The sequence below is a fragment of the Oxyura jamaicensis genome, chromosome 2 (assembly GCF_011077185.1).
Source record: "Oxyura jamaicensis isolate SHBP4307 breed ruddy duck chromosome 2, BPBGC_Ojam_1.0, whole genome shotgun sequence".
NCBI lineage: Eukaryota > Metazoa > Chordata > Aves > Anseriformes > Anatidae > Oxyura > Oxyura jamaicensis.
The window spans coordinates 114,803,561-114,831,069 of NC_048894.1; the positions used below are offsets into that span (position 1 = coordinate 114,803,561).

The window sequence follows — 27,509 nt, forward strand, 5'->3', positions numbered from 1 at the left end:
GCTGGCAAAAGCAAGATGGCATCAATGGAGGTGGGTATTACTGAGGTGACCTCTCAGTAAGGATTGACCCGCTAGCCACTTGTTTGTTTGCTTTGTACTCACCTCTTCCAGCTTCAGCTGCTAAAACAGGATCTGGTCTCTTAAGCTTTAGCAATTTCCTGTAGTAGTAATGGCAAAAAGTGTGACTGCTCGTACAGCTGCGTGACCCTGTTGGCCATTAGGGCAAGAGTAAAGTGGTTCTAGCAGGCAGTGCAGGTGTGCAATAAGAGTTGTAAGAGGCATTGGTGCTACTCAGAGAATCATAGATATGCATAGATATATACACATATATAGTTATCCACCTCCCCCCGCTCATGTGCAGGGTTTTTTAGAAGCAAATCCCAGGCGCTGAGCACCTTCTCCCATGGTTTTAGTTGCTAGCTGCTGCAGATCAGACTATATACCCAGATTCACCATTTCAGGTTTTAGTTTTAGGGTGCAGTTATTACCAACCAAAACAGCAGATACTGTAAAAACTAAAGCCTCTCTGTTGTCTTCACAGTTCATGTATTCCTAACAGAAGGAGGTTTCAAGTCCTACCCTAGGTACAGAGTTAGCTGCACTGAGCACAACATACCAGTACCTGTATCCCATTTTCTGGATTTGCCCATCGCCTGTGATGTTCCTCCTCCTTTCACACACACCTCTCGATTCCCCCTGATGCCTTGATAAGTGAGAACTCAACCACAGACAACAGGGTTGACCCTTGATCAATCTTTGCTGAAGTCGATAGAAAGGAAGCCTGCTAGAGGGCCTCACAGTGGTAGGAAAGAAAATGAGCTCTTCTATATTTCTCTCAACTTCGTATTTAAATATAAATGTTTTATTTACTCTTAGGTGCAACGTTTAAGTGAACTCACAAAGATGTTCTCTTTTCATCAGAATTATCAGACTTTCTCTAAAAGGTGAAAAGGCTTTATTCTCCCTGGAGAACACTGCAGAATTTTTACATTCACGCATGGCATGGCATGAGATTACAGACTTGCAGCCACAGAAAGAGACATGAGTATGTGTCCTTTAAATATGGATTTTAAAGTAAAATATACTTTAAAAGTGAATGCTGTAGTTTATTAAGCAAAATTTTGTGTTGCAATGAAGATATGTTTTTCCTCCATCTGACACTTTGCGAGGAGGGGAAGACGAACACAGGCAATATTAAGTTTGTATTTTAATGATATAGTAATAGCTCCATATGGACGCATGTGTTTTAAAGACCAATTAACATTTTCAGACAGAAATGGACTGGTTTTGTGAGAAGGGATAAATGTTCTTTTTGTAATACTTATTAAAGTTAAGATTGGGCCCAAACCACAAAATCTCAAGAAAGTACGTCATCCTCTCCATATCAAGATGGAACAATCGCTTCAACTTAAATACAGGAAATGTTGGGCATAATAGGCATTACTTGCACCAATCTTGTTAACGAGAACATAATCTCCTAATCACTCCCTTGAAAGCGAACCCAGATGATAGAAGCGTAGCTGGGCCCCTGCCAAACAGCTCAAGAACTCTGATTTCACACCCAGGCTCCTGCAGGAGTGCCAGGATAACCTCAACTCTTCAGGGAAGAAAACCGTAGCCACTATGCATTTGCAATTCCTCATACTTCTATTTTTAAAACCAAAAAATACCAGTTGGGATAGTACAAAAACCCGAGTAAGAAATGAGAGTATATACATCTAGGTCTGTTTATATTACACACCAAATCAGTATATCACCACTCAGGCAATATTTCCTTAGTGGCAATGTCCTAGTCTATCTCCCTGTTCTCTTGAATTAGGCCATGAGGAAAAAAAGAAAGTTGACTTTTTAAGAAGTAAAGTAGTTAGAGGACAAAGGAACAGGATCTAGTTCTTGTTGGCAGTGGTCCCTTCGCAGTCAGGGCTTGTGTGCACTGTAAAAATGTGAGCAAAGGGCTTTGATCTTGCATCATCATCATCATGTAAGTGGTGAAGGCTCTTGATAGGTTGTGGTGATGTAAGTAACCATTGCTGCAAGTTAATAGACGTGTTTGGTTTTCAATATGATGCATCTCTAATACAAATAAATAGCAAAAGCTGTTGGGCTTCCCTCAGGTTGTTACAGCAGTGCGTGTAAAAAGAAAGCAACCAAGCAAGATCACCTACTTAACATTTCTAGACTAAGTTGCAGGAAATGCAAATATTAGAGACAAGGTTAATTATATTTATCTTCATTTTCCCATTACCTTGTAAAGCTATCAACTACATATCTACTTTTTTTTTTTTTTTCCTTGCTAGTAAACAGAGCACATGAGAAGTTGACATGATCATCTTGCTTCAGAAACCTTTATTACAGGCTGAGTTTCTGGGTGGGATGAAGGGTGGAGCTAGTCATTTAGCTACACCCATGGTGAGGTTTATAAAAGGAAGTTTTCTAGGGGAGCTCTTTTCTACCAGTCTCTGACAATTGGCAGTTTTATTTAGCAGGGTTTTATTTTAAAAAATTAAATAAATTTGCTACAATGTCCAGGCCTCATAAAGATTCCCATAATGCAAATGATCATCTAAGCACATCTTTGAAGCAGCGAAGTAAGGTAAGTTGTGGAGGCTGCTTTACTACCTTACTTCTTTTTTGAACATAATACTTCTTGTGGCAGAGACCTGAGTATTACTGTAATTTCAAAGGTCTGTATTTTCTTTGCCATGTATAGTTGGAGTATTTTTCTCTATAGCTTTTTATTCTTGTAATGCTAAGTGGGGGGGGGGGGAAGAAACAACCTTAAAAAACATGCCAAAGTTTATTAGAATTTGAGGAGATTACTATTTGCTATAGGGTGATCAGATTTTGAAGGCTGATGGCTTTGGGGACTAATTTGTACCACCTGTCTACAATGCTGAGGTTATTGTGGTTTTTGTTATTGTGCTGCTGTTTGTTAGCCACCTCAATATTAATTTCTCAAGCATACAAATAAGAGATATGGTATGCTTAATTGCATAATTGCTGTGGCTTCGTCATAACTCTTTGATACACCCAGGAATCCTGTCATAATTTCTGGTTTATAGTGTATCACAGTTTCCTTTTATGCACCTGCACATAAATGCTTGTAAACTGCTCTGTTCAGCAGAGGTCTCTTGAGTTGCTCTGAATGCCCCTAAATGAGATTAGGTGCTACAGAGGCCTGTTTGCTATTGAACACATAGGTACTTTTCTATACTTCTCTAGACAGGTCTGCATCAGTTTACAAGATGTCTGGGTGAAAACTTTTATAATCATCAACTGAAGTCAAATGTGTTGTACTAAGAAATGATCACAGCAATGTAGTTGGGATGCATCAAGAATGCATCAAGAATGCTGGTCAGCATAAAAATATCAATCCCATAGCACTGGTTACCTAGCTTTGGGCTTCTTGCTGGCGTGCTGATAAAGCACAATTGCCAGGAACTAGCAAAATGGGAAAGAACCTTGAAAATAATATTTTGGAACTCCTCTCAGGCCTCTGGGAAAATTAAAGTCTGGAATTCTCCAAAAACTTTAAAAGCAACAAGAGACAAGAATCTGAAAAATTAACTTTTCCCTCCAGTCACTTTACCTGGAGATAATTTAGATTTTCTTTTGTTACCCTTCAGTTTAGAAGGAGTGAAGTTGTTCACTGCTCCCAAAACATGTGAGGTGTTTGCAGGTCAACGGTCTACTAGTTTTTTCTGCAAATTATTCTAGTTTTTACTGCCAAGCACTACAAAAATAACCAAAGTCATGGTTTCTGTAGAACTGGTGGTATTGATTAGTTTTCCTTTTTCTTTTTTTTTTCTTTCCCTGCAAGGAAAGCTGTGAATTAATGCAGTTGGCAAGGAACTGACTGACAGCCCTTTGGGCAAAATGGTCTCATGCAAGTTGGAAAGGCTGTCGGAGCATTTTGACTTTGTGTGCTTAGTAGAAATGAGAAAATAAATGTGTCCTGAGTTGGAGGAGACACATTTTTCCACCTTGATAATGCTGTGGTTTTGGTTTGGAGCTTTTACTGTCAATATTGAACTAGTAGGACGCTTGAGCAGTGTGGCCATTTCTGCTTTTTGCCATGTGTTTTCACTGATATGCAAGAAATTCTGATTGTACTGGGTTGTGGTGGGAAGAGGCTCGTTTGACAGCAGAGCAGTGTCCTGCAAGGGAATCCCCTTGGCTCTATCCACTGCCATTCTTCCGGTATCTTGCCATGCTGCGGTTAGATTCCTCATAGGTATTTTTAAGTGTGTTGTGTTTATTTTAAGTGTCTTGTAAACTGCTGTACACCAAACTGTTCAGAAATATTTGCTGTTATTTTTTGTTTTACTAATACAGTAAATGGGAGGAAGGAAGAGGAAAGTACTTTCAATACTGGCAGAAAGTCACGATGCCTCTGCTCTTGGATAATTCTGGATGGGTTTTCATAATCAGAGAGAAAGTTGGAGCTTTTTCAAATGCACAATATAGAATTACTTTAGGATATTGATGCATTCTTTAATACATTTCTAAATTTTGCCACTCCTATAAGCAGGGATTAAAGTGACTTATGTCATTTTTTGACTTGAAAAGCAAAGTTCATGGAATAAAGTACTTACCCAGAGCATTTGTGACACTAACATGCTATTCAACATGAATGAATGAAGAGACATTGATTCTCCCATGGTAGATTATTTACTATATTTGACAAATTTAGATAATTTTTAATAGCCTGGTTTTGAGTAGCCAAAATGCAAACCTAAGGGTGCCATCTTCCTCTCCTGATCTTGATTTTTGGAGCCACATTGGTATTAAATGCAGAAAGTCTACAAAAATGACTTCTTATTGGTGAGACAAGTAATTAAGAGGCAGATGTCCAATGAAAATCTCTAACTTACTACTTCGAGTTGGTATATCAAGAATGGCACTGACAGCTGGATTACCCCAGACTGGTATTTTGTTAGTTCTCTCACATTTAAATAGTTTTGCTATCAGAAGATTCAAGCAATAAACTTTAGCATATTTGTGTGGATGCTAAAACTGAGTTCTGCTCTGGTTTCTCCCTTCCTGGTCCATGTATGGCAACACAAACACTTTGAGAGTTGAGCTAGATGAGATTGGCTCGCGTGTGTCACCAGTGGTTGGTTGCAGAGCTTGAAGGGCAGTCATGGGAAGGGGTTGGCCGGAGTGGCCTGAGAGAGCCCAAGGAGAGGACAGAGACTCTCAGGAGGGTGGGGAGGCAAAGTGGATGGAGAGAGGCCCCATCCTGATGGCAACTTCTGAGAATTTGCCCAGTCTTTAAACTTTGCTGGCCCTGAACAGTCTTCAACAGCTCTCCTTGTTTACCACCATCTCCTCTGCTACCACCAAGAAAATGAGCTTTTGAACTCCTGGATAAGGATGGAAATGCATTTTACTGACATTCTTGGCTCAGCCAAAGTTGGTTTTCAATGTACCTTTGAGAAGACCTGAGCTGCCATGCTTAGATGGGTGCCTTGTTACTTTATGAATCGGCAGATCTCTATGGATTCTCCTGATCAGCTGTGGTTTGTTTAGGCTTTGGGTTCCTGAAATGAGAGGGATTTTACAGATCTTATGATCATTGCAGTTTCTTTAACATGACTGGATTTCATAGAATCATTAAGGTTGGAAAAAACCTCCAAGACCAACCATACCCCCACCACCAATGTCACCCACTAAATCATATCCCTAAGCGGTAGGTCCAACCTTTCCTTGAACACCCCCAGGGATGGTGTCTCCACCACTTCCCTGGGCAACCTGTTCCAATGCCTGACTACTCATTCTGAGAAGAAATGTCTCCTAATATCTAACCTAAACCTCCCCTGGCACAACTTGAGGCCATTCCCTCTAGTCCTATAACTAGGTATCTGTGAGAAGAGGCGGACCTTTAATAGTATTTTTTTTCAGGGCATTGTTGTCAGAGGAAAATGTCATCTGGCCTCTACTGCCCTAGTTTAGTTCAAATCAAACCAAGCTGCTGAGATCAAACAAGATGCTGTCTCTTGTAGACTTGACTTTCTGCAATTTTAGTCCATCTGACAATGGATATGCTTGAGAAGCGGGCCCATGTGAACCTCAAAAGGTTCAACAAGTCCAACTGCAAGGTGCTGCACCCGGGTCAGGGCAATCCCAGACATGAGCACAGATTGGGAGAAGAACTCATTGAGAGCAGCCCTGCAGAGAATGACTTGGGGGTTCTGGTGGATGAAAAGCTCAACATGAGCCAGCAGTGCATGCTTGCAGCCCAGAAGGCCAACTGCGTCCTGGGCTACATCACCAGAGGTGTGGCCAGCAGGCTGGGCGAGGTGATTGTGCCCCTCTGCTCTGCCCTTGTGAGTCCCCACCTGGAGTGCTGCATCCAGGTCTGGGGCCCCCAGCACAAGAAGGAGGTGGGGCTGTTGGAGCCAGTCCAGAAGGGGGCCACAGAGGTGTTCAGAGGGCTGGAGCACTTCTATGAAGAAAGGCTGAGAGATCTGGGGCTGTTCAGCCTGAAGAAGAGAAGGCTCTGGGGCGACCTCACTGTGGCCTTTCAGTACTTGAAGGGGACATTTAAAAAAAAAAAGTGGGGAGCAACTCTTTGCTCAGTCAGGTACTAACAGGACAAGGGGGAATGGTTTTAAGCTAAAAGAGGGGACATTTAGATTAGAGGTTAGGAGGAAATTTTTCACTCAGGCTGGAGAGGCACTGGAACAGGTTGCCCAGAGATGTGGATGCCCCTGGAAGTGTTCAAGGCCAGGTTAGATGAGGCCCTGGGCAACCTGATCTAGTGGGTGGCGTCTCTGCCTATGGCAGGGGAGTTGGAACTAGGTGATCTTTGAGGTCCCTTCCAACCGGAGCCATTCTGTGATTCTCTGACAATCATGCAAATGAGCAACACTTCCCATCACGAGGCAGGAGCCTGAAGTTCAGCTCCTCTATCCCTTGTGAGAGCTGAAAGGGGAGTTGCAGCAGATGCAATGACAATGAAAGCTCTCTTCAAGTGACTGAGATCTGAAGAGATTTTGTTTATGGCTGCAGATAAAATAAACTGAGAAAGAAATGTAACTGTCAGTCTCCCAGTCAGATGTCACTTGACCTGAAATAACTTGTGCGAAGCGTGTAAGATGCTTGAAGGCCGCATCAGGTAAAGGATGTGATTAGCATTATATATATGACTTCAGGATGATGTTTTGTCTGCTGCAGCAATAATCCTTCACTGGGTGCAGGGACTACAGGCAACACATGATCATGTTAGAAAAACAGATAGAGAAACACTATGATGGGCCTGTCAAATGACAGGGAACTTATTATGCAGATGTGGACCAACAAGAAACGTTTGTCTGACTGATGGCAGTGGTATCTTTTGTCTTCCTTTGAAAGGATCGTGTAGCTACTGGTACAGTTTCTGTCCATTAAAACAATGTGGCACAGAGGGGTTGGTGCTGCTTTGTTCACTGTGCATTAGTGTGAAAAATTCAAAGTATTGCCTTCCTCTGAGAGAAGAACTTATTTGATGCTTTATTGAATCTAGTGATGCATAGTAAGAGAAAATGTATAGGTTATTCTGCAGCCTAAATGCAACCATTTAAGCTTTAAGTCAGTGGTATAGGGGCTGTTATTTCATATATATGTCCTGTTGCGCACTATGGTATTTACCTGTTTTTTGTTGGTCATGTTTTTTTGTTTTTGTTTTTTTGTGATGACCTGTTTACATTTGACTTCTACAACTTGAAACTGCAGGAAGAGGCTTGCTGAGAGCAATGTCTGAGGTAAAACAGAATGGTGTATTTCCTTTCCCTGTCTTACAGCCCCAGGCATACGGGCTGGTTCTGGAGGGTGCTGGCAAGCCTGCTCGTCAGAGCTGGGTGCTAGCCTGTGTGCTCACAAAGTGCTGCAGCAGGGCCTGAGCTTTAAGGGGGAACCACACCACTCTTTTCTGTGATATGAGCATAAGCGATGCATTAGAGGCTTTTAGTCCACAAAGCTGATTTTATTAGAACATAAAAATATACATTAGAAGGAAAAGTACTTTTCAATAGGAGAGAGATCTGGCCAGGTGAGATGAAAGCTCTTTAATATATACCTTCCACACCTGTTATCCCATGCAATAGGGTCCTTCCCCCCTATCTTTTCTAGTTTTCTAGTTGTTTTTTTTTGTGCTTTCTGAATAAATCTGCACCACCCCCAGGGGTCTGCAGGAAAGTTTCTTTCCACCTTCTGCTGGGCTGGCCTTTTGGTTTGGTTCCCTGGTGTGTGAGCCCAGATCTTCACTCTGGCATGAGTATGTCATGCTGGCTATGTGGGGTTTCGCTCCCAGCTCTCTCCCACCGTACATACATGCAGCTTTGCCCAGGGGAGCAGACATCCCCCCACACACGTGCACACCTTCCTCTTCCCCTCCTTCCACCTTACTCTCTGGGGTGTGCACTGCCAAAGTATGGGGCTTTATTCCAAATTAACAACATGCTGTAGAAGAAGCAGCAAATGTGTGTTTCTGAATTTATTGGCTTCTTAGTGTCAGCAAATTATGTTGGCTTGCGTGTCCTGTTTTCCAGTGTGGAGCAGTAGGAAAAGGAGCACAGCACCTCAGCAAGAGGAGGGTATAAGCATCTGCACTAAGGAAAGCAACAGTATTTCCGGGAATAAAAATAATTGGCTTCCATATGTAACAACAAGTCACTCCAGTGAAGTTGAGACCCCTTCAGTTGTACTCGTCCTTGTATATCGTGTATGACAAAACACATTATATTGGTCACTTTCATATTCTGGAAATTTAACTTCAACATCAATTTGTCATCAAAAAAGAGTGGGAAAGCTGAACCCTGGCCGACGTCTTTAGGATAAAGCAATTTGGCAAAACTGACACATTGCACTGGGGGAGAGCGGAGTAATGCTGAAATAAAATGATGTGCTCGTGCTCTCAACAGGCAAAAGGCATTTAGTTTGTTTGATAAGTTGCCAAACAGTCTCATTTGATAGTGTTTTAAAGACTTCCAGCTGTCTGTATGGGAACAAAATATCTGGGTGAATTAGACTTTGTCCCAGTGAACGTTTCACCAGAATTGACCTTGCCTGATCTGGTTAATTGAAGTGCAAGTGCAGCTTGCTGCAACCTCCTGACAATATTTTTGACCAAGACGGCACTTCTCCAAGCATCCCATCCAACACTGAGTTGAAGGGCTGTACATGCAGGAGCATGGCAGGGTGCGGGGATGCTGCCTGGCTGTGCAGGGCTCTGGAGAGCTGGGGTGTGCTCTGACCATGGTAGCTGGGTGGGCCCTGCAGGGGAATGGATCTCATGGGATAGCGTAGGTTGAATCTCATGTTTTTGCTACGTGAGTGAACAAGTAAGCTGGCTACCAAAAAGGGAGAAAAATTAAACTTATACCACAAGCATACATGAAGTGTTCATTGGATAGCTAGAGAGAGACTTGCTTTCAGATGATGTTAGATGCTTCTAGCTGTGGGTGCTATCTAGCTCCATGACTTACCCCCTTGATTGGCTTTGGGCATATCCATAGCTGACTTCCCTTGCTGAAAAGAGAAGGGCTCTGTTAAATGAATGCAAGTTTGGGAAACAAAAATCTCAGCTGCAGTTGTATTTAGAGCTCCAAAATGCATAGTTGCCTTTCACACATGTATTTTATGCCAAGCTACTTTGTTAAAGTAGCTGTGCATAAACCCATCAGCCAGTTGCCATCTTGGGATCCCTGGATGCCAAGAGCGTGAGCCAGTTTATGCAAGACAGGAGGTGTGCCAAGCACTCTTCAGGCTCAGATGAAAGACCCTCTGGTCACTCCAGCACCTAGGAGGCTGCCATCTTACGGCACTAAGTGTAGAAAGTGACACAGGCTGAGAAAAGCTTATCTAGCAACACTGACAGGGGCTGGGTTGTCTAGGACAGATTGCATGTGCCTGAGAAGAAATGTAAGAGTGGTTCTTTGGCAAGGTATTTGTTGTACCGGCAGGTTTATGAAAGAGGGAAAGTGCTGTTTATGTTGAGAGAGATGGACTTCCCAATAACATTGGGTCAGACAATGCCTAGTCTTTATCATAAAGTTCTCTGTACAACGTAGATGAAGGAAAACAACTGCCACTGTTCTGCTTCTCCATCTAAGCTAAAAGACTTTGCCTATTAGATGTGAAAAAAAAAATAATTAAAAAAATGGCCACTGTACAAGTTCAGTCAACTATAAGGGAAATAACGGGCATGTTAAATGGTGAATTGGTCCAAAGTATCCATTTCTCCAGTTAAGTGGTGACTTTCCTTGCCTAGTTTGGACAGCAAACAGAAAACATAATAAGCGTTTGGGAAAGGCAGTGAGAGAAGTATCCACACTTAAACTGTGTATACTACTGAAATGAGTTTAGTGCTCCTCCAGATCAGTACTTACAGGCAGTGTGCTGAAGGAAAAAAGTTTCCAGAGCAAATTATTGTGGAAGCTCAAGTTCAATCTGATTGGGTAGAATAACTTTGAAATCTCCCAGTCAGCTTTTTTTTTTCTAATGAGCAAAGTGATGCACGTCTTCAGGTTAGTGCATCATTTTACTGTGTTGTGTAGCTCTCGTCCACAAAAATAATTACGGAAAAATTATCATTCCTGTCTTTTTTGTACTGTAACCTCTTGGGGGAAAAAATAGTGCAGCTCACATGCAGCCCAGAAACCTTTGATTTGGTAAACTCCAGGTACAAGCTGTCCTTTCAGAACAAAGTGACGTTAACTGGAGAGGTTGAAGTCTGAGGCCCAGCCTTTTGAACCCCCTCCCATATGACTTGTTTTAATTGTGTAATAGCATAGACTAAATAAGATAACAAGCTGTGACCCTTACCTCACAGACTGGAATGTTTTCCTTCAACTTGAAACTCACAGGCTGTGATCAGGTGGCAGTGTTATTGTAACTGAAGGAATAGAAATTATTCATGCAGCTTTCAAATACAGCCCTACTCTGATGAACCTCTCAGTGACACCCTTCATTTCCCTTAATATAGAGACATCTTTTCAGTTTCCAGCTCTACAAATAGTCAAAATCCAAAAATATTGGTTTGCTCTGTGCTTCCTGTGTCTAATATTTAGGTCATGGAATTTCAGCTATACTAATTACTTGTATGGGGTCATTATCACAATGCAAGTGTCCTCAAAATTCCGTGCATTTTAGCTTTCCCATTTTGCAGGCAGGGAGCGAGGTTGGCCCCATTTGCTGATGGGATCAGAAGCCTACACTTGTAAGAGATCTTGCTGAGAACACAGGCATCCGTACTTCTCATTAAACTTCTGCTTCTCAGAGTGATCAGAGCTACTGCCACCTGGGTGGACTGAGCAGCTCAGCACATGCTGTTTTGAAACATCAGTTAGGTACCAAAGAGTTTTTTCTGCTTATTCCCCCAAGGGATACAGTCCTATCAGCATGCTCAGATCATGTTACCTGTGCTGCACTCAGCAGTTGATGGCTGCTTTCATTCAAAGTGTGTGGTAGTGTGAAGTGCCAGTGTGCCATTCTTCCACCTTGCAGATGAGGATGGCTGGAACAAACAAACGCTGGTGAGGATCTCCCCATGAACAGCCTTGAGAAGACTTAAAACATGCACTTTCAAAGAGTTTCATGGCCACCTGGCTGTGGTTATGTCATTGAGGTCACCTGATCACTTTTCTCCACTGATTAAATAGTGTAAAAGGTGAATACAGTCCTTTGAGCAGAGATAGGCACTCAGGGACACTAGTCCTATTGTGGATATATGGAAAAGTAGCTCTTACTACCTGGCAAAACTGGCTGGCTGGTATTTACAAGGTGGAAATGAGAGAGTGAGAACACTCCCATTTTTTTTTATTTTTATTTTTTTTGCTTTTGGTTTGTCTCTGAGCATGTGTGGTAAACTATGGTACAAAGGAGGTGATGCTACATCATTCAATGTATCCTCATCTGTCATGTGAGTACACTATCTAACCAGAGGTTCACAGGGACATTTCCACAAACTGGCCTTACAGCCTTCACAGGTTTGTACATCTGCAATGGACTGCAAGTAATTCATTCTGCTCACGTGAGAAAAAAGTCCAAGAACTCTTTAACTGCTTCACCAGGGCTATAAAGAGCAAAGATTTGCGTGTATATTTTTCTTGAGTTAGTCCTTTTATTATTATTAAGGAACTTGAGGCAGAGGAAGACATACTGAAATTTTTAAGAAGACTGAGATGTAAGATGCCAGTCCAGTACCCCAGCTAGGGCTCTGTTTCCTGGGTGAGATGTGCAGGCAACAAGCAGCCTGCAATTATGATGCTTTCACACAGACAGGATGATACAGGTTTAAAGAGGCCTCTGGAGGTTGTCTGGTCCAACCCCTGTTGGACCCAATCCTAATGAGTTTGGTTGTTCAGGGACTTGTTGAGCTCTGAATGTCTCAAAGAGCAGAATTCACAGGTTCACTGGACCCAACATTTAACCACGGTCATGATATACCTGGTATCTTGAGGTGTTCAAGGCCAGGCTGGATGGGGTCCTGGGCAACCTGGTCTAGTGGGTGGCATCCCTGCCTGTGGCAGGGGATTGGAAACTAGGTGATCTTAAAAGCCTCTTCCAACCGAAGCTGTTCTATGATTCTGTGATAAAAACAATTCTCCTAACATGTAATCAGGACTTGCCCTGTTGAAACCTGCCTGTTGCCTCTTGTGTTGTCAATGTGCACCTTTGAGAGGGGCCTGGCCCTATCTTTTCTGCTCCCTCCCCTTAGGTGGCTGTGGGCTGCAATGGGACATTGCCTCACGCCATGAGCCTTCTCTTCATCAGGCTGGACAACCCCAGATTCCCCAGAATCACATGTTCCAGCCCCTTAAACATCTGGGAATACTGGACTGGGCTCCAGTATGTCTGTGCCTGTCTGGTGTGGTTTGTGGCTCCCCAGCACACAGGTAGGCCACTTTCACAAGCGCTGATTACAGGGGAACAATCACTGCTCTGGATCTGCAAACCCAGTCTGGTGTGGGGTTGACCTTCTTTACTGCGAAGGTATACTGTTGAGTCTCTTTCCACTTGCTGTCCTCCAAGACCCTCCATTTTGTTCTGTTTTTCCTCTGAAGTGGTCTCCAGCTGGCTGGTACCCAGCCTGTGCTGTCCAACAGGACAGCTTCCCTCCCAGGGCCAGGTGTTTTCCAGGCTACGTTTGGTTCTTTCCTGAGCTGAAATAGGCACAGGTAGTAAATGCTTTGCTGTCTTGGAGATGACTTTTACTTCTTGAGGAAAGACACTGACTTCCTCACCTTAACAGAGGCCACAGGTCTGTCAGCTGGATGTACCAAACAGCAAGGTGTGCTTTGGAACAAAGGATTGGTAGAAGCCCTTGTCCCCCTCTATGCAGACATCTATTGACTTGTGCTGAATAATCTCTGATATGCTTATTTTTCTTCACTCACTGTAAAGAGAGATCTGAAAAATGAGCTTCAATATAAGGGGATTTAGCCCATCTAATCTTAGGTACCAAATTCAGCCCACAGTCCTGACTGAACTACATGCATTTTTCTCAGGCATATCTACAAGTGTTAGTGTTACATTGAGAGGTAACACCTAAATGTAAGTTAATTGCTTGGTTTAAATGTCTTTTAAAGCTCTTAAATCTACTTTTTCTAAATATTTTGCTGGTCCTGAAGCTGGTATGTTTTAGATGCCTCACAAAATTCTGCAAGTCCCTCAGTTTGTGGGTGCCTGCATACCATGAAAGTCATCTTCAGACACTTTCTACCATGCTTGTTCAGCATGCTTGTTTTCAAAGAGTGCCAGCCTGGGTATTTCAGCATATTATGCTATCAGGATTGCTCATTCATTCCTTCAGTTTTTGCTGTCCTAAAAGAATTTCAGAAAATGTGTGTTGGATCAGAACACATATACTCTTATTACCTTTGAATGTATTACTGAATGCTTTTTCCTTGGGCCTTCTTTTTAATTATAAGGCTGATTAGCCTATAAAATTTCAGACACAAAATGCAGCCTGAAGCTGAATATAGGAAATGATAAATGTACTGGAAACCTAATACCCTGGATCTAAGCTGCAAGATGCTGCAAGCTGCCCTCAACATCTTACCCCTTCCAGACTGAACAGGGAAAAGCTCTATGTAACCACTAGTCTCCAGGCCATACCTGAAGAGGAATTCATGTTGCAGATATTTTAAAGGTTAATATTAGAGGCTGTTCAGTGGAGTTGTTCCCTTTACCCATTTCTCATAATCAGTACCAGTTAGCATGATCCTGCCCTCCCAGTTGTGCTGACCAACTATTGGTGGGGCCTTGCTGTGTACTGAAATAAAAGACTGCTTCAGATTTTTTTTTCCATTTTTATTTTTTAATCTGCAGAAAGGTAACTCTGAAATGGGATCCCTTTCTTGGTCTGTTTCAGAGTTGTGATTCATGTGAGTTGTGACTAGATGCAGAGCTGTTCCAGCAGAACTGAGGAACAGCCCGGAGATACAAGGAGAGAACACCTAGGGCTGAAATACCTTAGGCCAATACTATTGCCAAATTCTTTGTAACATGAAACCGTAGTCAGTGCTGGCTTTTCTTGCCTCACTGCAAAACATATGCGTCACCACAGCATAAGTTTGTGTATGAAGTATTCAAAAGAAATGTTAAGTGACTTTAGTATATGAAATAATGCAGAAAACTGATCAATTCTAGTCATTCTTAAACCAAGTACACTGTAAAACGTGGTGTAACGCCTACCAAAATAAACCAAAATGCATAATGGGTTAATAGATGCAGAAGTGTGCCAATAGTAAACTGCAGTCAACAGTGTAAATCACAGACAGGTGCCTACTAAAACTGGTGATTGCGTTGGATGTAGAAGCCAACAGATGTAGACAATGACGATGCAAGAAAAACAGACTTTTAATTAGTGTGGTGGAAGTTGGAATGCAGACATCACTGGCTCTGAACTAAAGTTTAAACGAAAGAGTGTCTCAAGTAATTGAAGTAAGATTGTTTTCTCAAAAAGTGCAAAGAGGAGAAACTCTTTTGGTTTAAATGGAGCAAGTATGACACTGCAGCCTGCTGCTAAATACAGACAATGCTAGATACACATCCTCATCAGTTCTTCCTGTTAAGTCTGCCACCTACTGCTTGATGCACTTGTTTGGCATCGCTTGTTATGCCAAAAAAAAGATTGCCAAAAGTGTCAGGCTAACTTTAGCTGATATCACATGAGGTTAACTCTGTTGCATCCTTTTGCAGTTGGAATGTAATTGCTGCATCTCCAGGTGACTGGGCAGGAAGGCGGGGAAGGTGCTCATTGATGGGAGGAGGTCAGGGAGGCCCTGCAGGATGGTGGGTGTCATGCTGTAGCTGGCTGCAGCTTTGAGCCAGCCCTGTCTCCAAGGCACTTGCATCTTGGAAACTCCAGTTTCCGGGATGGAGGGAAGAAGACAACAGAAATGAGAGAAGCTGGTTAACTGCCCTGTGGGGAGTAAATTTAGTGGCTTACCAAACAGGGTGGAAAAAGTCTTCTGGAGAAATGATGCATGTTCCTTGCTACTAAGTTGTTAAGCAGGATGTTCTTGGGTTTACTTTGTATGTTAACGAGCAAAAGAGATTGGTTGCTTTGTAAATGAGAGGGAGGGAACAGAGTTCTATAAGAAGACTCCAGACCTTTTTCATGCCAATATGTGACTTGAAATCAGAGCACTGGCAGAGAAGCAGAACCGCTGGAACAAAGCCCTCTTTGAAATGGCAAGGGCAAAAGAGGTGGGAGGCTGTGTCGGGCGCTCGGTAGTGGCATCTCGCGTCTTCTGTGACTGCCTTCCTCATGAAGCACTCCGAGTCAAAGCAGGGCACTTCTCATGGTTTTGGAGTTGTGAATGGCACTAAACTCTGCTCTGTTGCTTTACTTGCTTTGAATCTGTGTGCTTTCCATATACGGACTGGGTACAGTCCTGAATCAGGAACCTATGGGTAAGTGCAGCACTTACCCAGGAACAGTGAGACAAAGTGAGGGTTGGGCTACTAGTTAACAGTAACTAGTTAACAGTAAGCTGAGACATCTGTCTGGCTGTTAGGTGTGTGGGTCTTCTCTTGCTTTTCTGTATTCTGATTGTTTTGTGGATTATTTTTTTTGTGACTTGTGCACAGGTCAAAAAAACACAGCACTTCAACACTGAAAGCATCAAAATTAATCTTTCAGTTCATCTTTTGAACAGGAAAATATATGTAAATAGTGTTTTACACTGTTTCCTGGTTTACAATCTGAGTTTGTCAATTTCTGTAATTTGTCAAGCTATTTTCCACTCAGTGAATGCCTGGCTAGCAGCCACAATGGGTTTGCTTGAATTCTTTCAGCTGCTAAAAATAAGTTGGTTTTGAAGTTGTGTTCTATAAATGCTGAGGATATCTGAAGCAATAATAGGTGACTGTCAGCCTATAATGCAAGTTGTTTTCATGCAACATCATTTTCCCAGCCCTCAGCAGGGGGAGGGAAAAAAATAATCTGTGCAGGGTGGTAGAAAGCATCCAGTCCACTGAGACACAAGGCTCTGCCACCACAAGGGAAATACAGCTCCCTGAGACAAAGTTTTGAACATATATAGTCAAATGTAATAGAAGGCATTTTTTCTTAAATCACCTCAGAAACATTCTGTCCTAACTTTTCCTCATTGGTCCTTTCAGCTAACAGCTATGGTTGCTACATCTGGTAGTATGAGTCTGCGGTGTGCATCTAGAAGCTGCTGTACCTTGTTTTCTGCAGCTCACCTTTGATATACTGGCTTATTTTTGGCTTAGAGGCTTGGCTTTTAGCTTGCTTTCTCAAATCCCTCTTGCTTATTCCTTGTTTACTTGGTTGGTTTTGTGTTTTGCTCAGTACCACTGAGAACTAAATGTTTTAGAGCGTTTCAAGGGATTTTGTCATAGACATACCTCCAATTTGTATGAATAGGTTCAAAAGGTGACCAAGTTTGTGGATGTAGCAATAGCTACCAGAGAACAAGTTCACAGAGGAAAAGATGCACTGAGAGGGAGCACATGAAAGCCTCCTGAGAGTAGTGGTCCTGTGGAATCCACTGAATGTCCAGAGATCCAATACACTTGCAACAGCAGAAGTCTGCTGAATCTGTCCAAGGCCACCACCAGCACACGCTGCCATCAATAGCATGTTGTGGAACTCAACTGCATCTGAGGAAGAGGCAAACATAGGGTACAGGGCTGCACATCTGCCTGGCAAAATGAGGGACCCAATGAAGGACTTTCTGAAAGCCTACCTGGAAGCCAGTGGCCAGCCAGTCTGACACACTTTGGCTGTGTTTGTACTTGTGGCTTTTTGAGATCCTTTAGATATTTACCCTCTCCCTTCTTACCTCTTGGCCTATTTCCTATACTTGGCAGTATGGAAGGAATAAATTCTTTAGATTCCTTGGTAGGTGACTTCTTAGGTCAAGATAGGTCAAGGTCCCACTGATTTTAAGGTAGGTTACCATGTGTTTTGGGGATTTTTGAGGGGTTAAATCATGTTAACCGGTGTGGTGGTTTTACTCGGGTGGGCAGCCGAGCTCCGCCACAACCACTCTCTCACTCCCCTTCCTCAAAGAGGAATGGGGAGAAAATACAATGAAAGGGGCTCAAGGACTGAGATAAGGATGAGGAGATCATGCAGTAATTATCGTGACCGGCAAAACAAACTCTGCATATGGAGATAGTAAGATTTATTGCCTATTACTAATAAGCTAGAGAAGTGAGAAACAAAGGAAAGAAACCAAAAGCACCTTCCCCCCCCATCCACCCTCTTCCACTTCCTCCCCCCGAGCGGTGCAGGGGAACGGGGGAATGGGGGTTATGGTCAGTCTATAGCAATTCTTCTCTGCCGCTCCTTCTCAGTCACTCTCGTCCCCTGTGCTGTGGGGTCCCTCCCACGGGATGCAGTCCTTGCTGAACTGATCCGGCGTGGGCTGCCCACAGGCAATAGCTCTTCAAGAACTGCTCTAGATATGGGTCTGTACCGTGGGGTCCATCCCTTGGGAGCAAACTGCTCCAGCCTGGGTCCCCCACGGGCAGCAGCTCCTGACAGGCCACCTGCTCCTGCGTGGGCTCCTCTCCACAACCTACAGGTCCAGCCCAGAATCTGCTCTGGCAGGGGTCTTCCACAGGCCGCAGTCTCCATCGGTGCAGGTCCACCTGCTCCACTGTGTTCTCCTCCACGGGCTGCAGCGTGGAGATCTGCTCCATGTGGGACCCATGGGCTGCAGGGGGACAGCTTGCTCCACCAGGGGTCTCTCCACAGGCTGCAGGGGACTTCTGCTCCAGTGCCTGGAGCACCTCTCCCCCTCCTTCTTCTCTGACCTTGGTGCCTGCAAGGCTGTTCCTCACACCTCTCACTCTCCCAACTGCTGTATGGTGCAGCATTTTTTTTCCCCTGTCTTAAATATGCTCTCACAGAGGCCCCAAACAACATCACTTACTGGCTCAGCTCTGGTCAGCGGTGGGACCCTTACCTAACATGGGGCAGCTTCTAGATCCTTCTCACAGAAGCCACCCATGTGGCTCCCTCCTACCAAAACCTTGCCATGTAAACCCACTACAACAGGTTCATGTATTGTGGTGATATGATGCTGATGTGTGCAGCTGTGGAGCTGTTTGTGGCCTGGCATGTACTGGAGGAAACCTGTGGCATCCTTCTTCCCCCTTGTTTTCATTGCATACTTTTATCCCTCCGCCCTTCCAAAGAGGACTCAGTCTCCCCATCGCTACTTTCTGCACACCCAATAACGAGGACCTCTACTGCATTCCTTTGTCCACCTAAATTAAATTCCACCCTAATGAGCCAATGTTTCCTACCACTCCCTTGCCTGGATGCTGCTCTGGCATCTGAAGCCAGAAGTACAGGTCGAGGTGTTGGCATGGCTTGCAGAGCAGGTGGAGGCCGAGGAGTGCTTCCGCACACAGCAGCAGATGAGCACCAATTATCTCTCCTGGCCATAGCTATCGCACGACTCTTGTAGCTCAGGTAAGCACCTGCGTGCAGGCAGAAGTCAGGAGATGTTGCTGAGATGTACCTCTTTGGTTTAACCTGTGTATGTACACATCAGTTTCCAGGCTTCAGGAACCTCTGCTGTGAGGACGTCTTTTCCCCTTCTTTTTTTTATTTTTTCCCATCTCTTTTTCAAAGACTACATTATTTATGAGTGAAGTTCAGTGCAGTGTCATTACTTGAAACACTGTCAAACTGAAGTCTACATGCTGAAGGCAATGAAATAGTTACCTGTCTTCAATAAATACCATTCTGTTCAGAAAATATAGCGTAGAAGATGTGCCATGAACATATTTTCCATTGCATTTCTAAGGGAATCACCATGTTTCTTCACTACTTTCACCTGTTAGAAGTTCTGGCCAACACCTCATGTGAGAGCACTTCTAAACATTGTCTTGGAGTGTCCTATCCTTAAAAGTTATTGGAGCACTGCTGTTAAATCCCAGCTTCAGTTCAGGGGGTCTACTTGACTAGAAGCCAACATACCACATTGGATTTGCTGTTCCTATGCCAATAGGATGCCTGAGGTTTGTCAGCTGTGCTGGAATCACTTTCCACATTAAACAAATGGAGGAAAAAAGAGTATATTGAAAAGCAAAGCTTAAGAGGCTTGGAGAGATTCAAAGAAATGAAACAATAACATGTTTAATAGCTAATTCCCCTTCTGGTTTGGCTTTAAGGTAGCTTCAGCCTTCCAGTCTGCTAACAGGATTCCTTAGTCCTCTGCCAGGATGAGTCACAGCTCCTGGAGCTGGGATCCAGTTTTCTAGACAAGCTGTGTTTAAAGGTCTGTTTACCTTTCCCAGATGATAATGTATTAGAGAGAGACTTGCTTCATGTTTTTCTCATCTCAAAATAGGGTTTATGATGAATGTAAACCAACCTGCTGGGGCTTCTTGCATCCCTCAGTCCTGATTCAATCTAAGCACCACTGGGATCCCATTTGATGTAGTTTCATGCTGTTCTGCAGGGATAGATGCCTTTGGAATATCCCTCCCTGCTGGGCTGTCCCAACTAGTTGACCATGAATGCAAAACAAGCAATATTCAGGGCCTTGGTCTGAGTAAACCATTATTTACCTGCTAGGAAAGAGATTTCCTGCTGACTGAGGAGGTGAATTAAGAAACCTCGCCACGTAACCCTAGTATGTAATTCATAACACAACTTGAAAACCGCATTTGGTTGCTCCTGCTTATGTTTCTGTAGCCTGTAATGCAGCATTTGAGAGAATGGATATGAGGACAAATCCAGCAATTGTAGGAAATCACGTCTAGGAACACAGAAAGGAATGGTTCTTAAATGTGGCTGCTACAAGTGGCAACATCGTGGCTTCATTTCCAAGTAAGAAAATTCTAAGGATTGCCAATGGTTTTTGGTGTTGTATTAGCAAAAACACAGGTTTTCCTGGGTATCAGTTCATGTTTCTCAATGGTAGTTTTTTCTCTGAAAAATCTGTTCAGGCAAGTGCAGCAAGGCCCAGTTGCATGACACAACAGTCATAACTGATTGCCTGTGCTCAGAAGAAGCATGGCAGATGAAGAAACAGCAATGTGCCCAGCAATTATGAATAAACTCTGAACGTAGCCCAGCACAAGGGACCTCACAGATCTGCTACTATATCAGAGGAACATCTGATTGTTGTGCAGATGTGTTAGACACTGAGCTATTGTGAGCACAGCTGAATTAGGGTATTGTAATAAGGGACCTCTCCTCTTGCTTCATTTTTAGAATACAGCTACTGCATCACTGCCCAACCAATACGGGAAAAGACCATTCAGTGATTCTCTTTTTCCTCTTTTTTTCTTTCCAGTTTGCTTGTTGAACTAAGTGTTTTCATGTTTTCTTTCCAGTACCAAATTGCTGCAAGGAATAGTTCAAGCCAGCAACCAGGGAAAGTGTTTGGATGCTCAAAGTAAGTGTTGTCTTTTGTATGTGTTTGTTACAGTGGTCTTGGCTGATAAAGTTCTCTAGATTTTTTGCTTTGTCTTTATGGCAGTAGCTAGATAAGTTTGATATCAACAGTAAGTGATATTCCTTTGCAGTGTCCTTGGCAATGTAATTAAAAGATTCAAGTCATTAGAAGTTATTCATTCATGCAACAGAAATGATGAAAGATGAATTAGGTGCCACAAACATTTTGGAAATAGTTTCTTTCAGCTGGTGTCAGAAGGAATTGCTGGTAGAAAGCAATGAAAAAGGGAAGACTATGGGTGAATTTAACTTCTATCCTCTTTTATTTCTGGAACCTCAAGAAAATTATACTCTTGTTTTCATTTAAGTGTTAGCGCTTCTGTACATTATTACTGCTGCTTTCAAAATGTTAAGTGGAAGAAGAGCAAAGTACACAAAGTGCTGCTGTATGGGGTTGGTCACTTACGTTAGATGCAATTTGTAAGGTGCTGTCCCTTTTTTAATTCCCAACTAAATGAGTTTAGTTTAGATTGCATCCCATCCAATCTGGGTGCTACCCTCAACTGTCCAGCCTCCCACCTGGCATCTATGAGATCCTCGCAGTGAGTCACCTGTGAGGAGTGAAGGGATCAACAAAACAAGGAGATGCAAGGCCCACAAGGTGGCAATGTTTAGAAAGCCTTCTGAAAGGATGCTCCTGGAACAGATCTATGCTCCCTCCAGTTGCTGTCACTTGATCCCTTTCTCTTATTGCTGCTGCTTCTGTGCTATTTACTAAACAAGGAACTGTAAACTGTTGCCAAAATGGAGCATAGGATGCCCTAGTAATAAAACTCTTATTTGAATAGATGGGCCACTGGCACTGTTTGCTGTGCTGTGTTGGGTGCTGTGCATGCTTTTTCTCTTGGCAGCATCAGTGATCTGCAATACAGTGCGGGGAAGTTTATTCATAGCTAGTGCTGAAAATATGCGTAGCACTGGAATGATCCTAGGGCCGTGTAATGAAGCACTTCCATTTTAAAACATACCACCTTGCTGCTGCTAATGCTTGAGAAGCTGCTACAAGCATATAAATTCTAGCTTTGGACTTAGGATAGGTTTCAGTTTGTGGTGGTTCTTTTGTTCATGTTTTGTAGTTAAGTTAAAAGTAAGAGCTTTGTGTCTGAGCTGTTTTAAAGACTTGTTTCACAGTGAAACTAGGGATTTGCTCCAAGTTATTTAATGCCATGAAAAAGCTTAAGTATGTTTGCAGAAGAATTTCTCCAGATACATGATAGACAAATTATTCAGGGTAAGTTCTATGGGAAATATAAATTGCCTGTGTTAACTGGCACAGATGCACTTAAGGAGGCTGGCATTGGAAAAGGGAGAATTAAAACAAGAGCCTCAGAATTCAGATTCATCAGGTTGCAAGAGAAGAGTTGTTTCCAGAGCAATTAGAAGATATGCAGGTCTCAGGTGGTGCAACTGGAAATCCTCAGTAGAACAGTATATGGTCTGCAGCTGAATGAGGCTTGTATGCATCAAGGACGGAACTTAGGATGAAGCAAGGATGAAGTACAGGAGGTATCCAACACCAGGAGCTACGAAATTGTAACATGGACACAGTCCTTCCCATGAGGTTGTCACAGGTGGAAGCGCAGCAGGACAATGCCCTGTGCTCATCCCCATTGCTTCTACTCCTGCCTGGGGTAGGTGACACTGCTTAAAGTACAGCTCCATTACTTGGTTATGCTGCACTCTTCACCAGTACTTTGAAACAACAGGAAATCTGAAGAAAACTGTGGGCATTGAGATAGTACGTGGCCACCAAATAGACACTTACATGAGCAGGCTACATCCTACCTGTCTAATAGGAACTTATCTGAAGCATGCAGATTTCCTGGAATCGGTAGCCCTACCCTTGAAGAAACAGGCAGCTTCCCAGCATATTCCCTGTGGGTTGCTGCGTACTGTGTAGCCTTTCCTCTCCAAATCCCTTAGTCTTTGTGGCCTATTATATGCCAAAATAAAGGTCTAGCTATCAGCCTTTTAAAACCAGAGGTTCGTTATATTGCAAAAAAAGTTAGCTGAGCTATTACAATTGCAAAAAGTAAATCCATGTAGCATACTTGGGAAACCTTCTGATCATGTTTCAGTGCACTTGAGCCTGGCAAATGAGCACACTTATTCCTGGAGTTAAGTTATATGGAAAGCAGCACAAAGAATGAATGCTGGAGTATCCAAGGATTTCACAGTTCTTACATTAGGATCTCTTGTGCAAAATGTGAATAAGGGGTCTTTTGGCGGTTACAGCTCCTTGCTTGATGTATTTAAAACACTTACTGTACACCTAATATTAGAAAGCAATGCTGGTTTATGCTGGAACATTAGGTCAGGAATAACCTGTTACATTTCAGTAATTTGGAGATAGGAGAAGAGAAAGCAAATTATGTATACACACATTATGTATTTTTATATATGTATATATACACACAGAATGTATGTCTGTATGTTGAACTACTAATTCATGACTTGTTCAGGGGAAACCTGAACCAAAAGGCCTGTATGACCTTCTCTCATTCCTTCCCTGAGCAGAAACAAATATTCTCTGGTCATTCATGCAAAAGCTGCCTAGAGTTACTTAAACTGGGAAGAATAAAGAAGCATTTCCTCTCACCTCATTCTCCGTACCTCCCAGCGCTGGTGCAGAATAAAATGCTGCTTCCAGATAAGTGAGCTCTGTTTCTCACTCGGTGGGAAACCTGCTTGTTTCCCCAGATTGGTCCCCTTAATTCCTACCAAAGACGACCTGGCTTCCCTAAGGGTCACTTTGAACCTTCAGCCAAAATAATTCAGTAGTATGAAATATTTGAACTTCTCGCTGAGCAGACTGCTTTGAAAGCCTTTTCATCCTTTGGAAACAATGTCAGGTCCCCCAAAATGTGGTGGAGGACATCTGTTCAGGAGTCAGTCCTGCATAGGACACAGCTGCTTTATGTCTGGTTTTGATCCAAGATGAGAAAACTGGAGACCTAAATTCTGAACCTAACGAGAAAGTTAACTTCAATGGAATGTTTGTGTACGGCTTCCTATGCACCCGTCCTTGTTCCCTTCTTAACTTAGGAATTGGTGAGCTTGAATAGCCATTTATGGTATTGTCTGAAAATTTTATGAACTTTGGGGTGATATTTATTTTTTCAGCATCCAGTACCAAAAATTATCCCACAGGAGCTCAGCGAAGTGGCTGATTCATCGGGAACGTAACTTAGCTTTTGAAAAAGATAATGTGTGGTTTTGTTAATAGTTAATAATGAGATCCTTTCAAATGCAGAAGCTGTCAACAGTGCTGACATAAACTCACAGTTACAAAAGCACAGAGACTTGTGGCTGGAGATTTGATTAAATAGAAAACCCATTTTCCACTGTAAGGAGGATAATACCCTGTTTACACGCTACTAGTACCTTTTGTGCTCAAAAAGTTACAGAAGCAATTTTTAATTTATACACAGTATGACTGTTCAGAGGTTACAAAATGTAGCTGCTTTGTGCCATGGCTGTTGAAGCCATGACAATACACAATTTAAAGAAAAAATATGAATAATACCCTTATTTCTTGACTTTGTTGCCTTCTGTGTTTTGCCTATCAGTGATGGTTCATTCAGATTTACTAAAGACCATTGATTCAGTCAATGATTTAAGTTGTGCTCCAGCAGCAAAAATAAACTTTTTTTTTCCAAGGACATTTAAAAAAAATAAATGTCATAAGTTAAATATAAAGTATTCATAGTGCATCCAGGATGCTGTAAGATTTTTCATTTTTCAGAGTAGTTCCTGGATTTTATAAATATGATCATGCAATGTGAGCAGAGCCCACACTGGCTCTGTGCAGTCACGTTGCATCTGCAGACAGACCAGATCAGTTAGGGGTAACAGAGGATCTACTTCCAGCGGCCTCGGTGTCCTGCTAGGGTCTGTTTGCAAAACTGCCTGTGAGTGTGATCAGGTGCTGAAAATCCAGGGGAAAGCAAATCACCTCTGGGCAGGTCCCCCCGAAGAAAGGTTAGAAAGGACTAATTTGGATATTCCACTTATTTTGAGGAGGGTATTTGGTGGTGGGTTATCTGTTTGCTTCTGGGTTTTGGTTGGGTTGTTTTGTTTTCTGCTTTTTTCCTTTTTTTGGGGGGGGAGGGGGGGGGGGGGTTCATTTGTTTTTGTTGTCTTTTCTTAATCCAGGTGTCAGCATTTTCCAGTATTTCTTTGCAGTCACCAGGGATGGAGACCTAGGCTTGCTGGCTGCTGTGACTCTTACATCATTAAGTTGCTCCACGATCTGTGGCTTGCAGAAAATCACCCAGTATGTGGAATCACGTGAGCTGCTGACAATGCACAGCATGCTCATGAGGTCAGGTGGATGCAAGACATTTAATTTTAGAAGTTGTCTTTAAGTTAAAAATGTTGCTTATAATTACAGCTTCTTCAGCCTTCCTGGAGCCTTGGATAGCCACAGGTGTGGGCACAGAGTGTGGGCAAGCCATTGTTGTGTGCTCTGCTGTTGTGTCACAAGGTGACAAAATTAGGGGTTTTCAGGACCTAGCAATTTGTTGTCCTTGTTATGTTTCCTCTTCTATTAACGCAGGGCTTACACTCAAGCCCAAACTTTGTGATCACCCCTATCTTCTTGTGCCTTTTTGTTTGTGTTCCAGCACGGAGCAGGCACAGAAGGGAGGCATGTGGAGGCAGGAGCTTACACGAGGGCAAAGCCGATGGCGCTGGAGACCTGCCACCAACGCACGCACAGCTGCAGCCTCTCTTAAAAATCTGCTTTGAGAGATTAGATAGGCTGGGTAAACATTGCTGTTCCCCTTTATTGTGGGGAGTGCTGGTTTGATTTTTCTGTGAACTAATATTCACAGGAGAAGGAAACTGGTGGTGGCCCCAAAACTGAGGCTTATGAACTGGCTCCCATCAGGGCTTCATCCTCTTACAAGAGGTCTGGATTTGTCTCATCGCTACTGACCTGAGCGGGCTGCGTGGGATAAACACGCTGCGAATAGTACTGGAGAAAATGCTGTTACATTACATCGCACGCCTTAAAAAGAATAATTGGCTCTCACCTTGTGGCTTTGTAGAAGAACACTACTGACTGCATTCAAGTATTTTCAGACTTGATCTGATTTCATAACCAGGATCTTTTTTGTCTAATGTAAGAGGCTTCATGTAATCACTCTTAAATCTAAAGCTTATGTTTGACAAGTGGGTCACTGGTTAATGGAAGCAAGTAAATCCAGCTGTTTATCTTTTCCATAAGATCATGCACTTTCTGTATGCTCTTGTGCGCTCAGAATGGAGATGTGTACATTTTTAATGGCACACCCTCTATTTCAAAGCAGGGACCTGAGCTTTATTTTGTATTTCATCTGCCTCCTGTGTTGAAATAAAACAAAATGTCACAGCAGTACTTCAACTGGTATCACATTTGATCCACAAATACATGTCACTGGTTGTTGTACTGTTCATTGCTAGGTATCTTTACAAAATCATTAATTGGATTTTATAAAAGAAAATTCACTGTGGCATGCAAGCATTATTTCTGCCCCCCAAGCCCCAGTATTTGTCTGCTTCTGTGAACAGATGCACCTTCCACTAAAGCAGGCTGACAGTAGCTTTCTTCCGCCTAGCTTTGCCTCTTAACAACCAGGCAAGGACTTTTTTTTTTTTCTAATTCTGAATTTCAGAATTCCAGAAAGTGCTTGTAGTGTGCTGGTAGCTAAATAAAGCACTTGCAGCGTTAGGCTAATAAAGGGCTCAAAGTATTCATGGAAACTTGCTCTGATATGCCAAGTTCCAAAAGTCCTCTTAGGAAATGTCTGTCAGTGAGATAAGTTTCCTGACACAGTTTTCAAACCTCTGGATATTTTTTTGTTTTTGTTCAGAGCACTAACATAAGTGTAACTTTATGTTTATCTTTAAAAACAATATATTTTTTTCTCTTCATCTGAAGACTTTGATAAAGACTGAGTAAACACTAAGGTGATAATGAGCACTGACTGTTACCATTGGAAAAAGTTTGTTTTCCATCAATAAGTGAGGAAGCTGAAACTTGTTTAAGCTTACACAGTGGACTTGTGTAAGGTAGTAGTGAAATTATACATGGAAGAGCTTCTTGCTCCCAGAGAAGCAGCACTCCTCGAGTTCTCTGTGGGCTAGTGATTGCAAATAAACCCTTGCAACCTGGTGCTTGAGAGGTGCTGCGGTGCCCTCGGGGTTTCCAGCTGTGGGGTGTGTTACCAGGAGATGTGTCACCTGCAGCGTGCGAGCTCTGGAGGTGATGCAGCCATAAATACAGGTGCCGCCTCTTGGGGTGGCTCCGTGTGAATGTGCATGTACCTTAGCAGGCAAGTGGGGCTGCACATTCCTCTCTGCCTGTAGACGAGAGGAGGCATAATTAGCTAATGACAATGTGTTAGCTGGACAATAGGCATGCTGGGGACTTTGTCTGCGGGAAGGAAACCAGGGTGACCCAGGTTCTCTGCAGGTGGTTGATGAAGGAAAGTGGAAATTGCTGGAGCACTACAAAGGGCGATGCTTGACAAAGGAAGGGCAGAAAAGAATAGGGGAAAGGAACAATGGGCAAACCCCAGATGTGGAA

The 27,509-nt window shown here is 43.0% G+C and overlaps 1 protein-coding gene across 3 annotated transcripts in view; it reads left to right on the top strand.

Annotated features, from left to right (window-relative positions):
- The first annotated feature begins 2,460 nt into the window (after positions 1–2,460).
- The window catches only part of MAPRE2 (microtubule associated protein RP/EB family member 2), an 88,934-nt gene continuing 63,885 nt past the window's right edge, over positions 2,461–27,509 (top strand). Inside the window, exons 1-2 of one of the 3 annotated variants that reach the window (XM_035319126.1) lie at positions 2,461–2,593; positions 20,818–20,879. In XM_035319126.1, coding sequence (XP_035175017.1) covers positions 2,522–2,593; positions 20,818–20,879 — 134 coding nt within the window. In that variant the 5' untranslated portion in view covers positions 2,461–2,521. Of the gene's footprint in view, positions 2,594–18,847; positions 18,853–20,817; positions 20,880–27,509 lie in introns of those variants that run through there. The other 2 variants (XM_035319128.1, XM_035319130.1) reach the window with 2 other exon arrangements.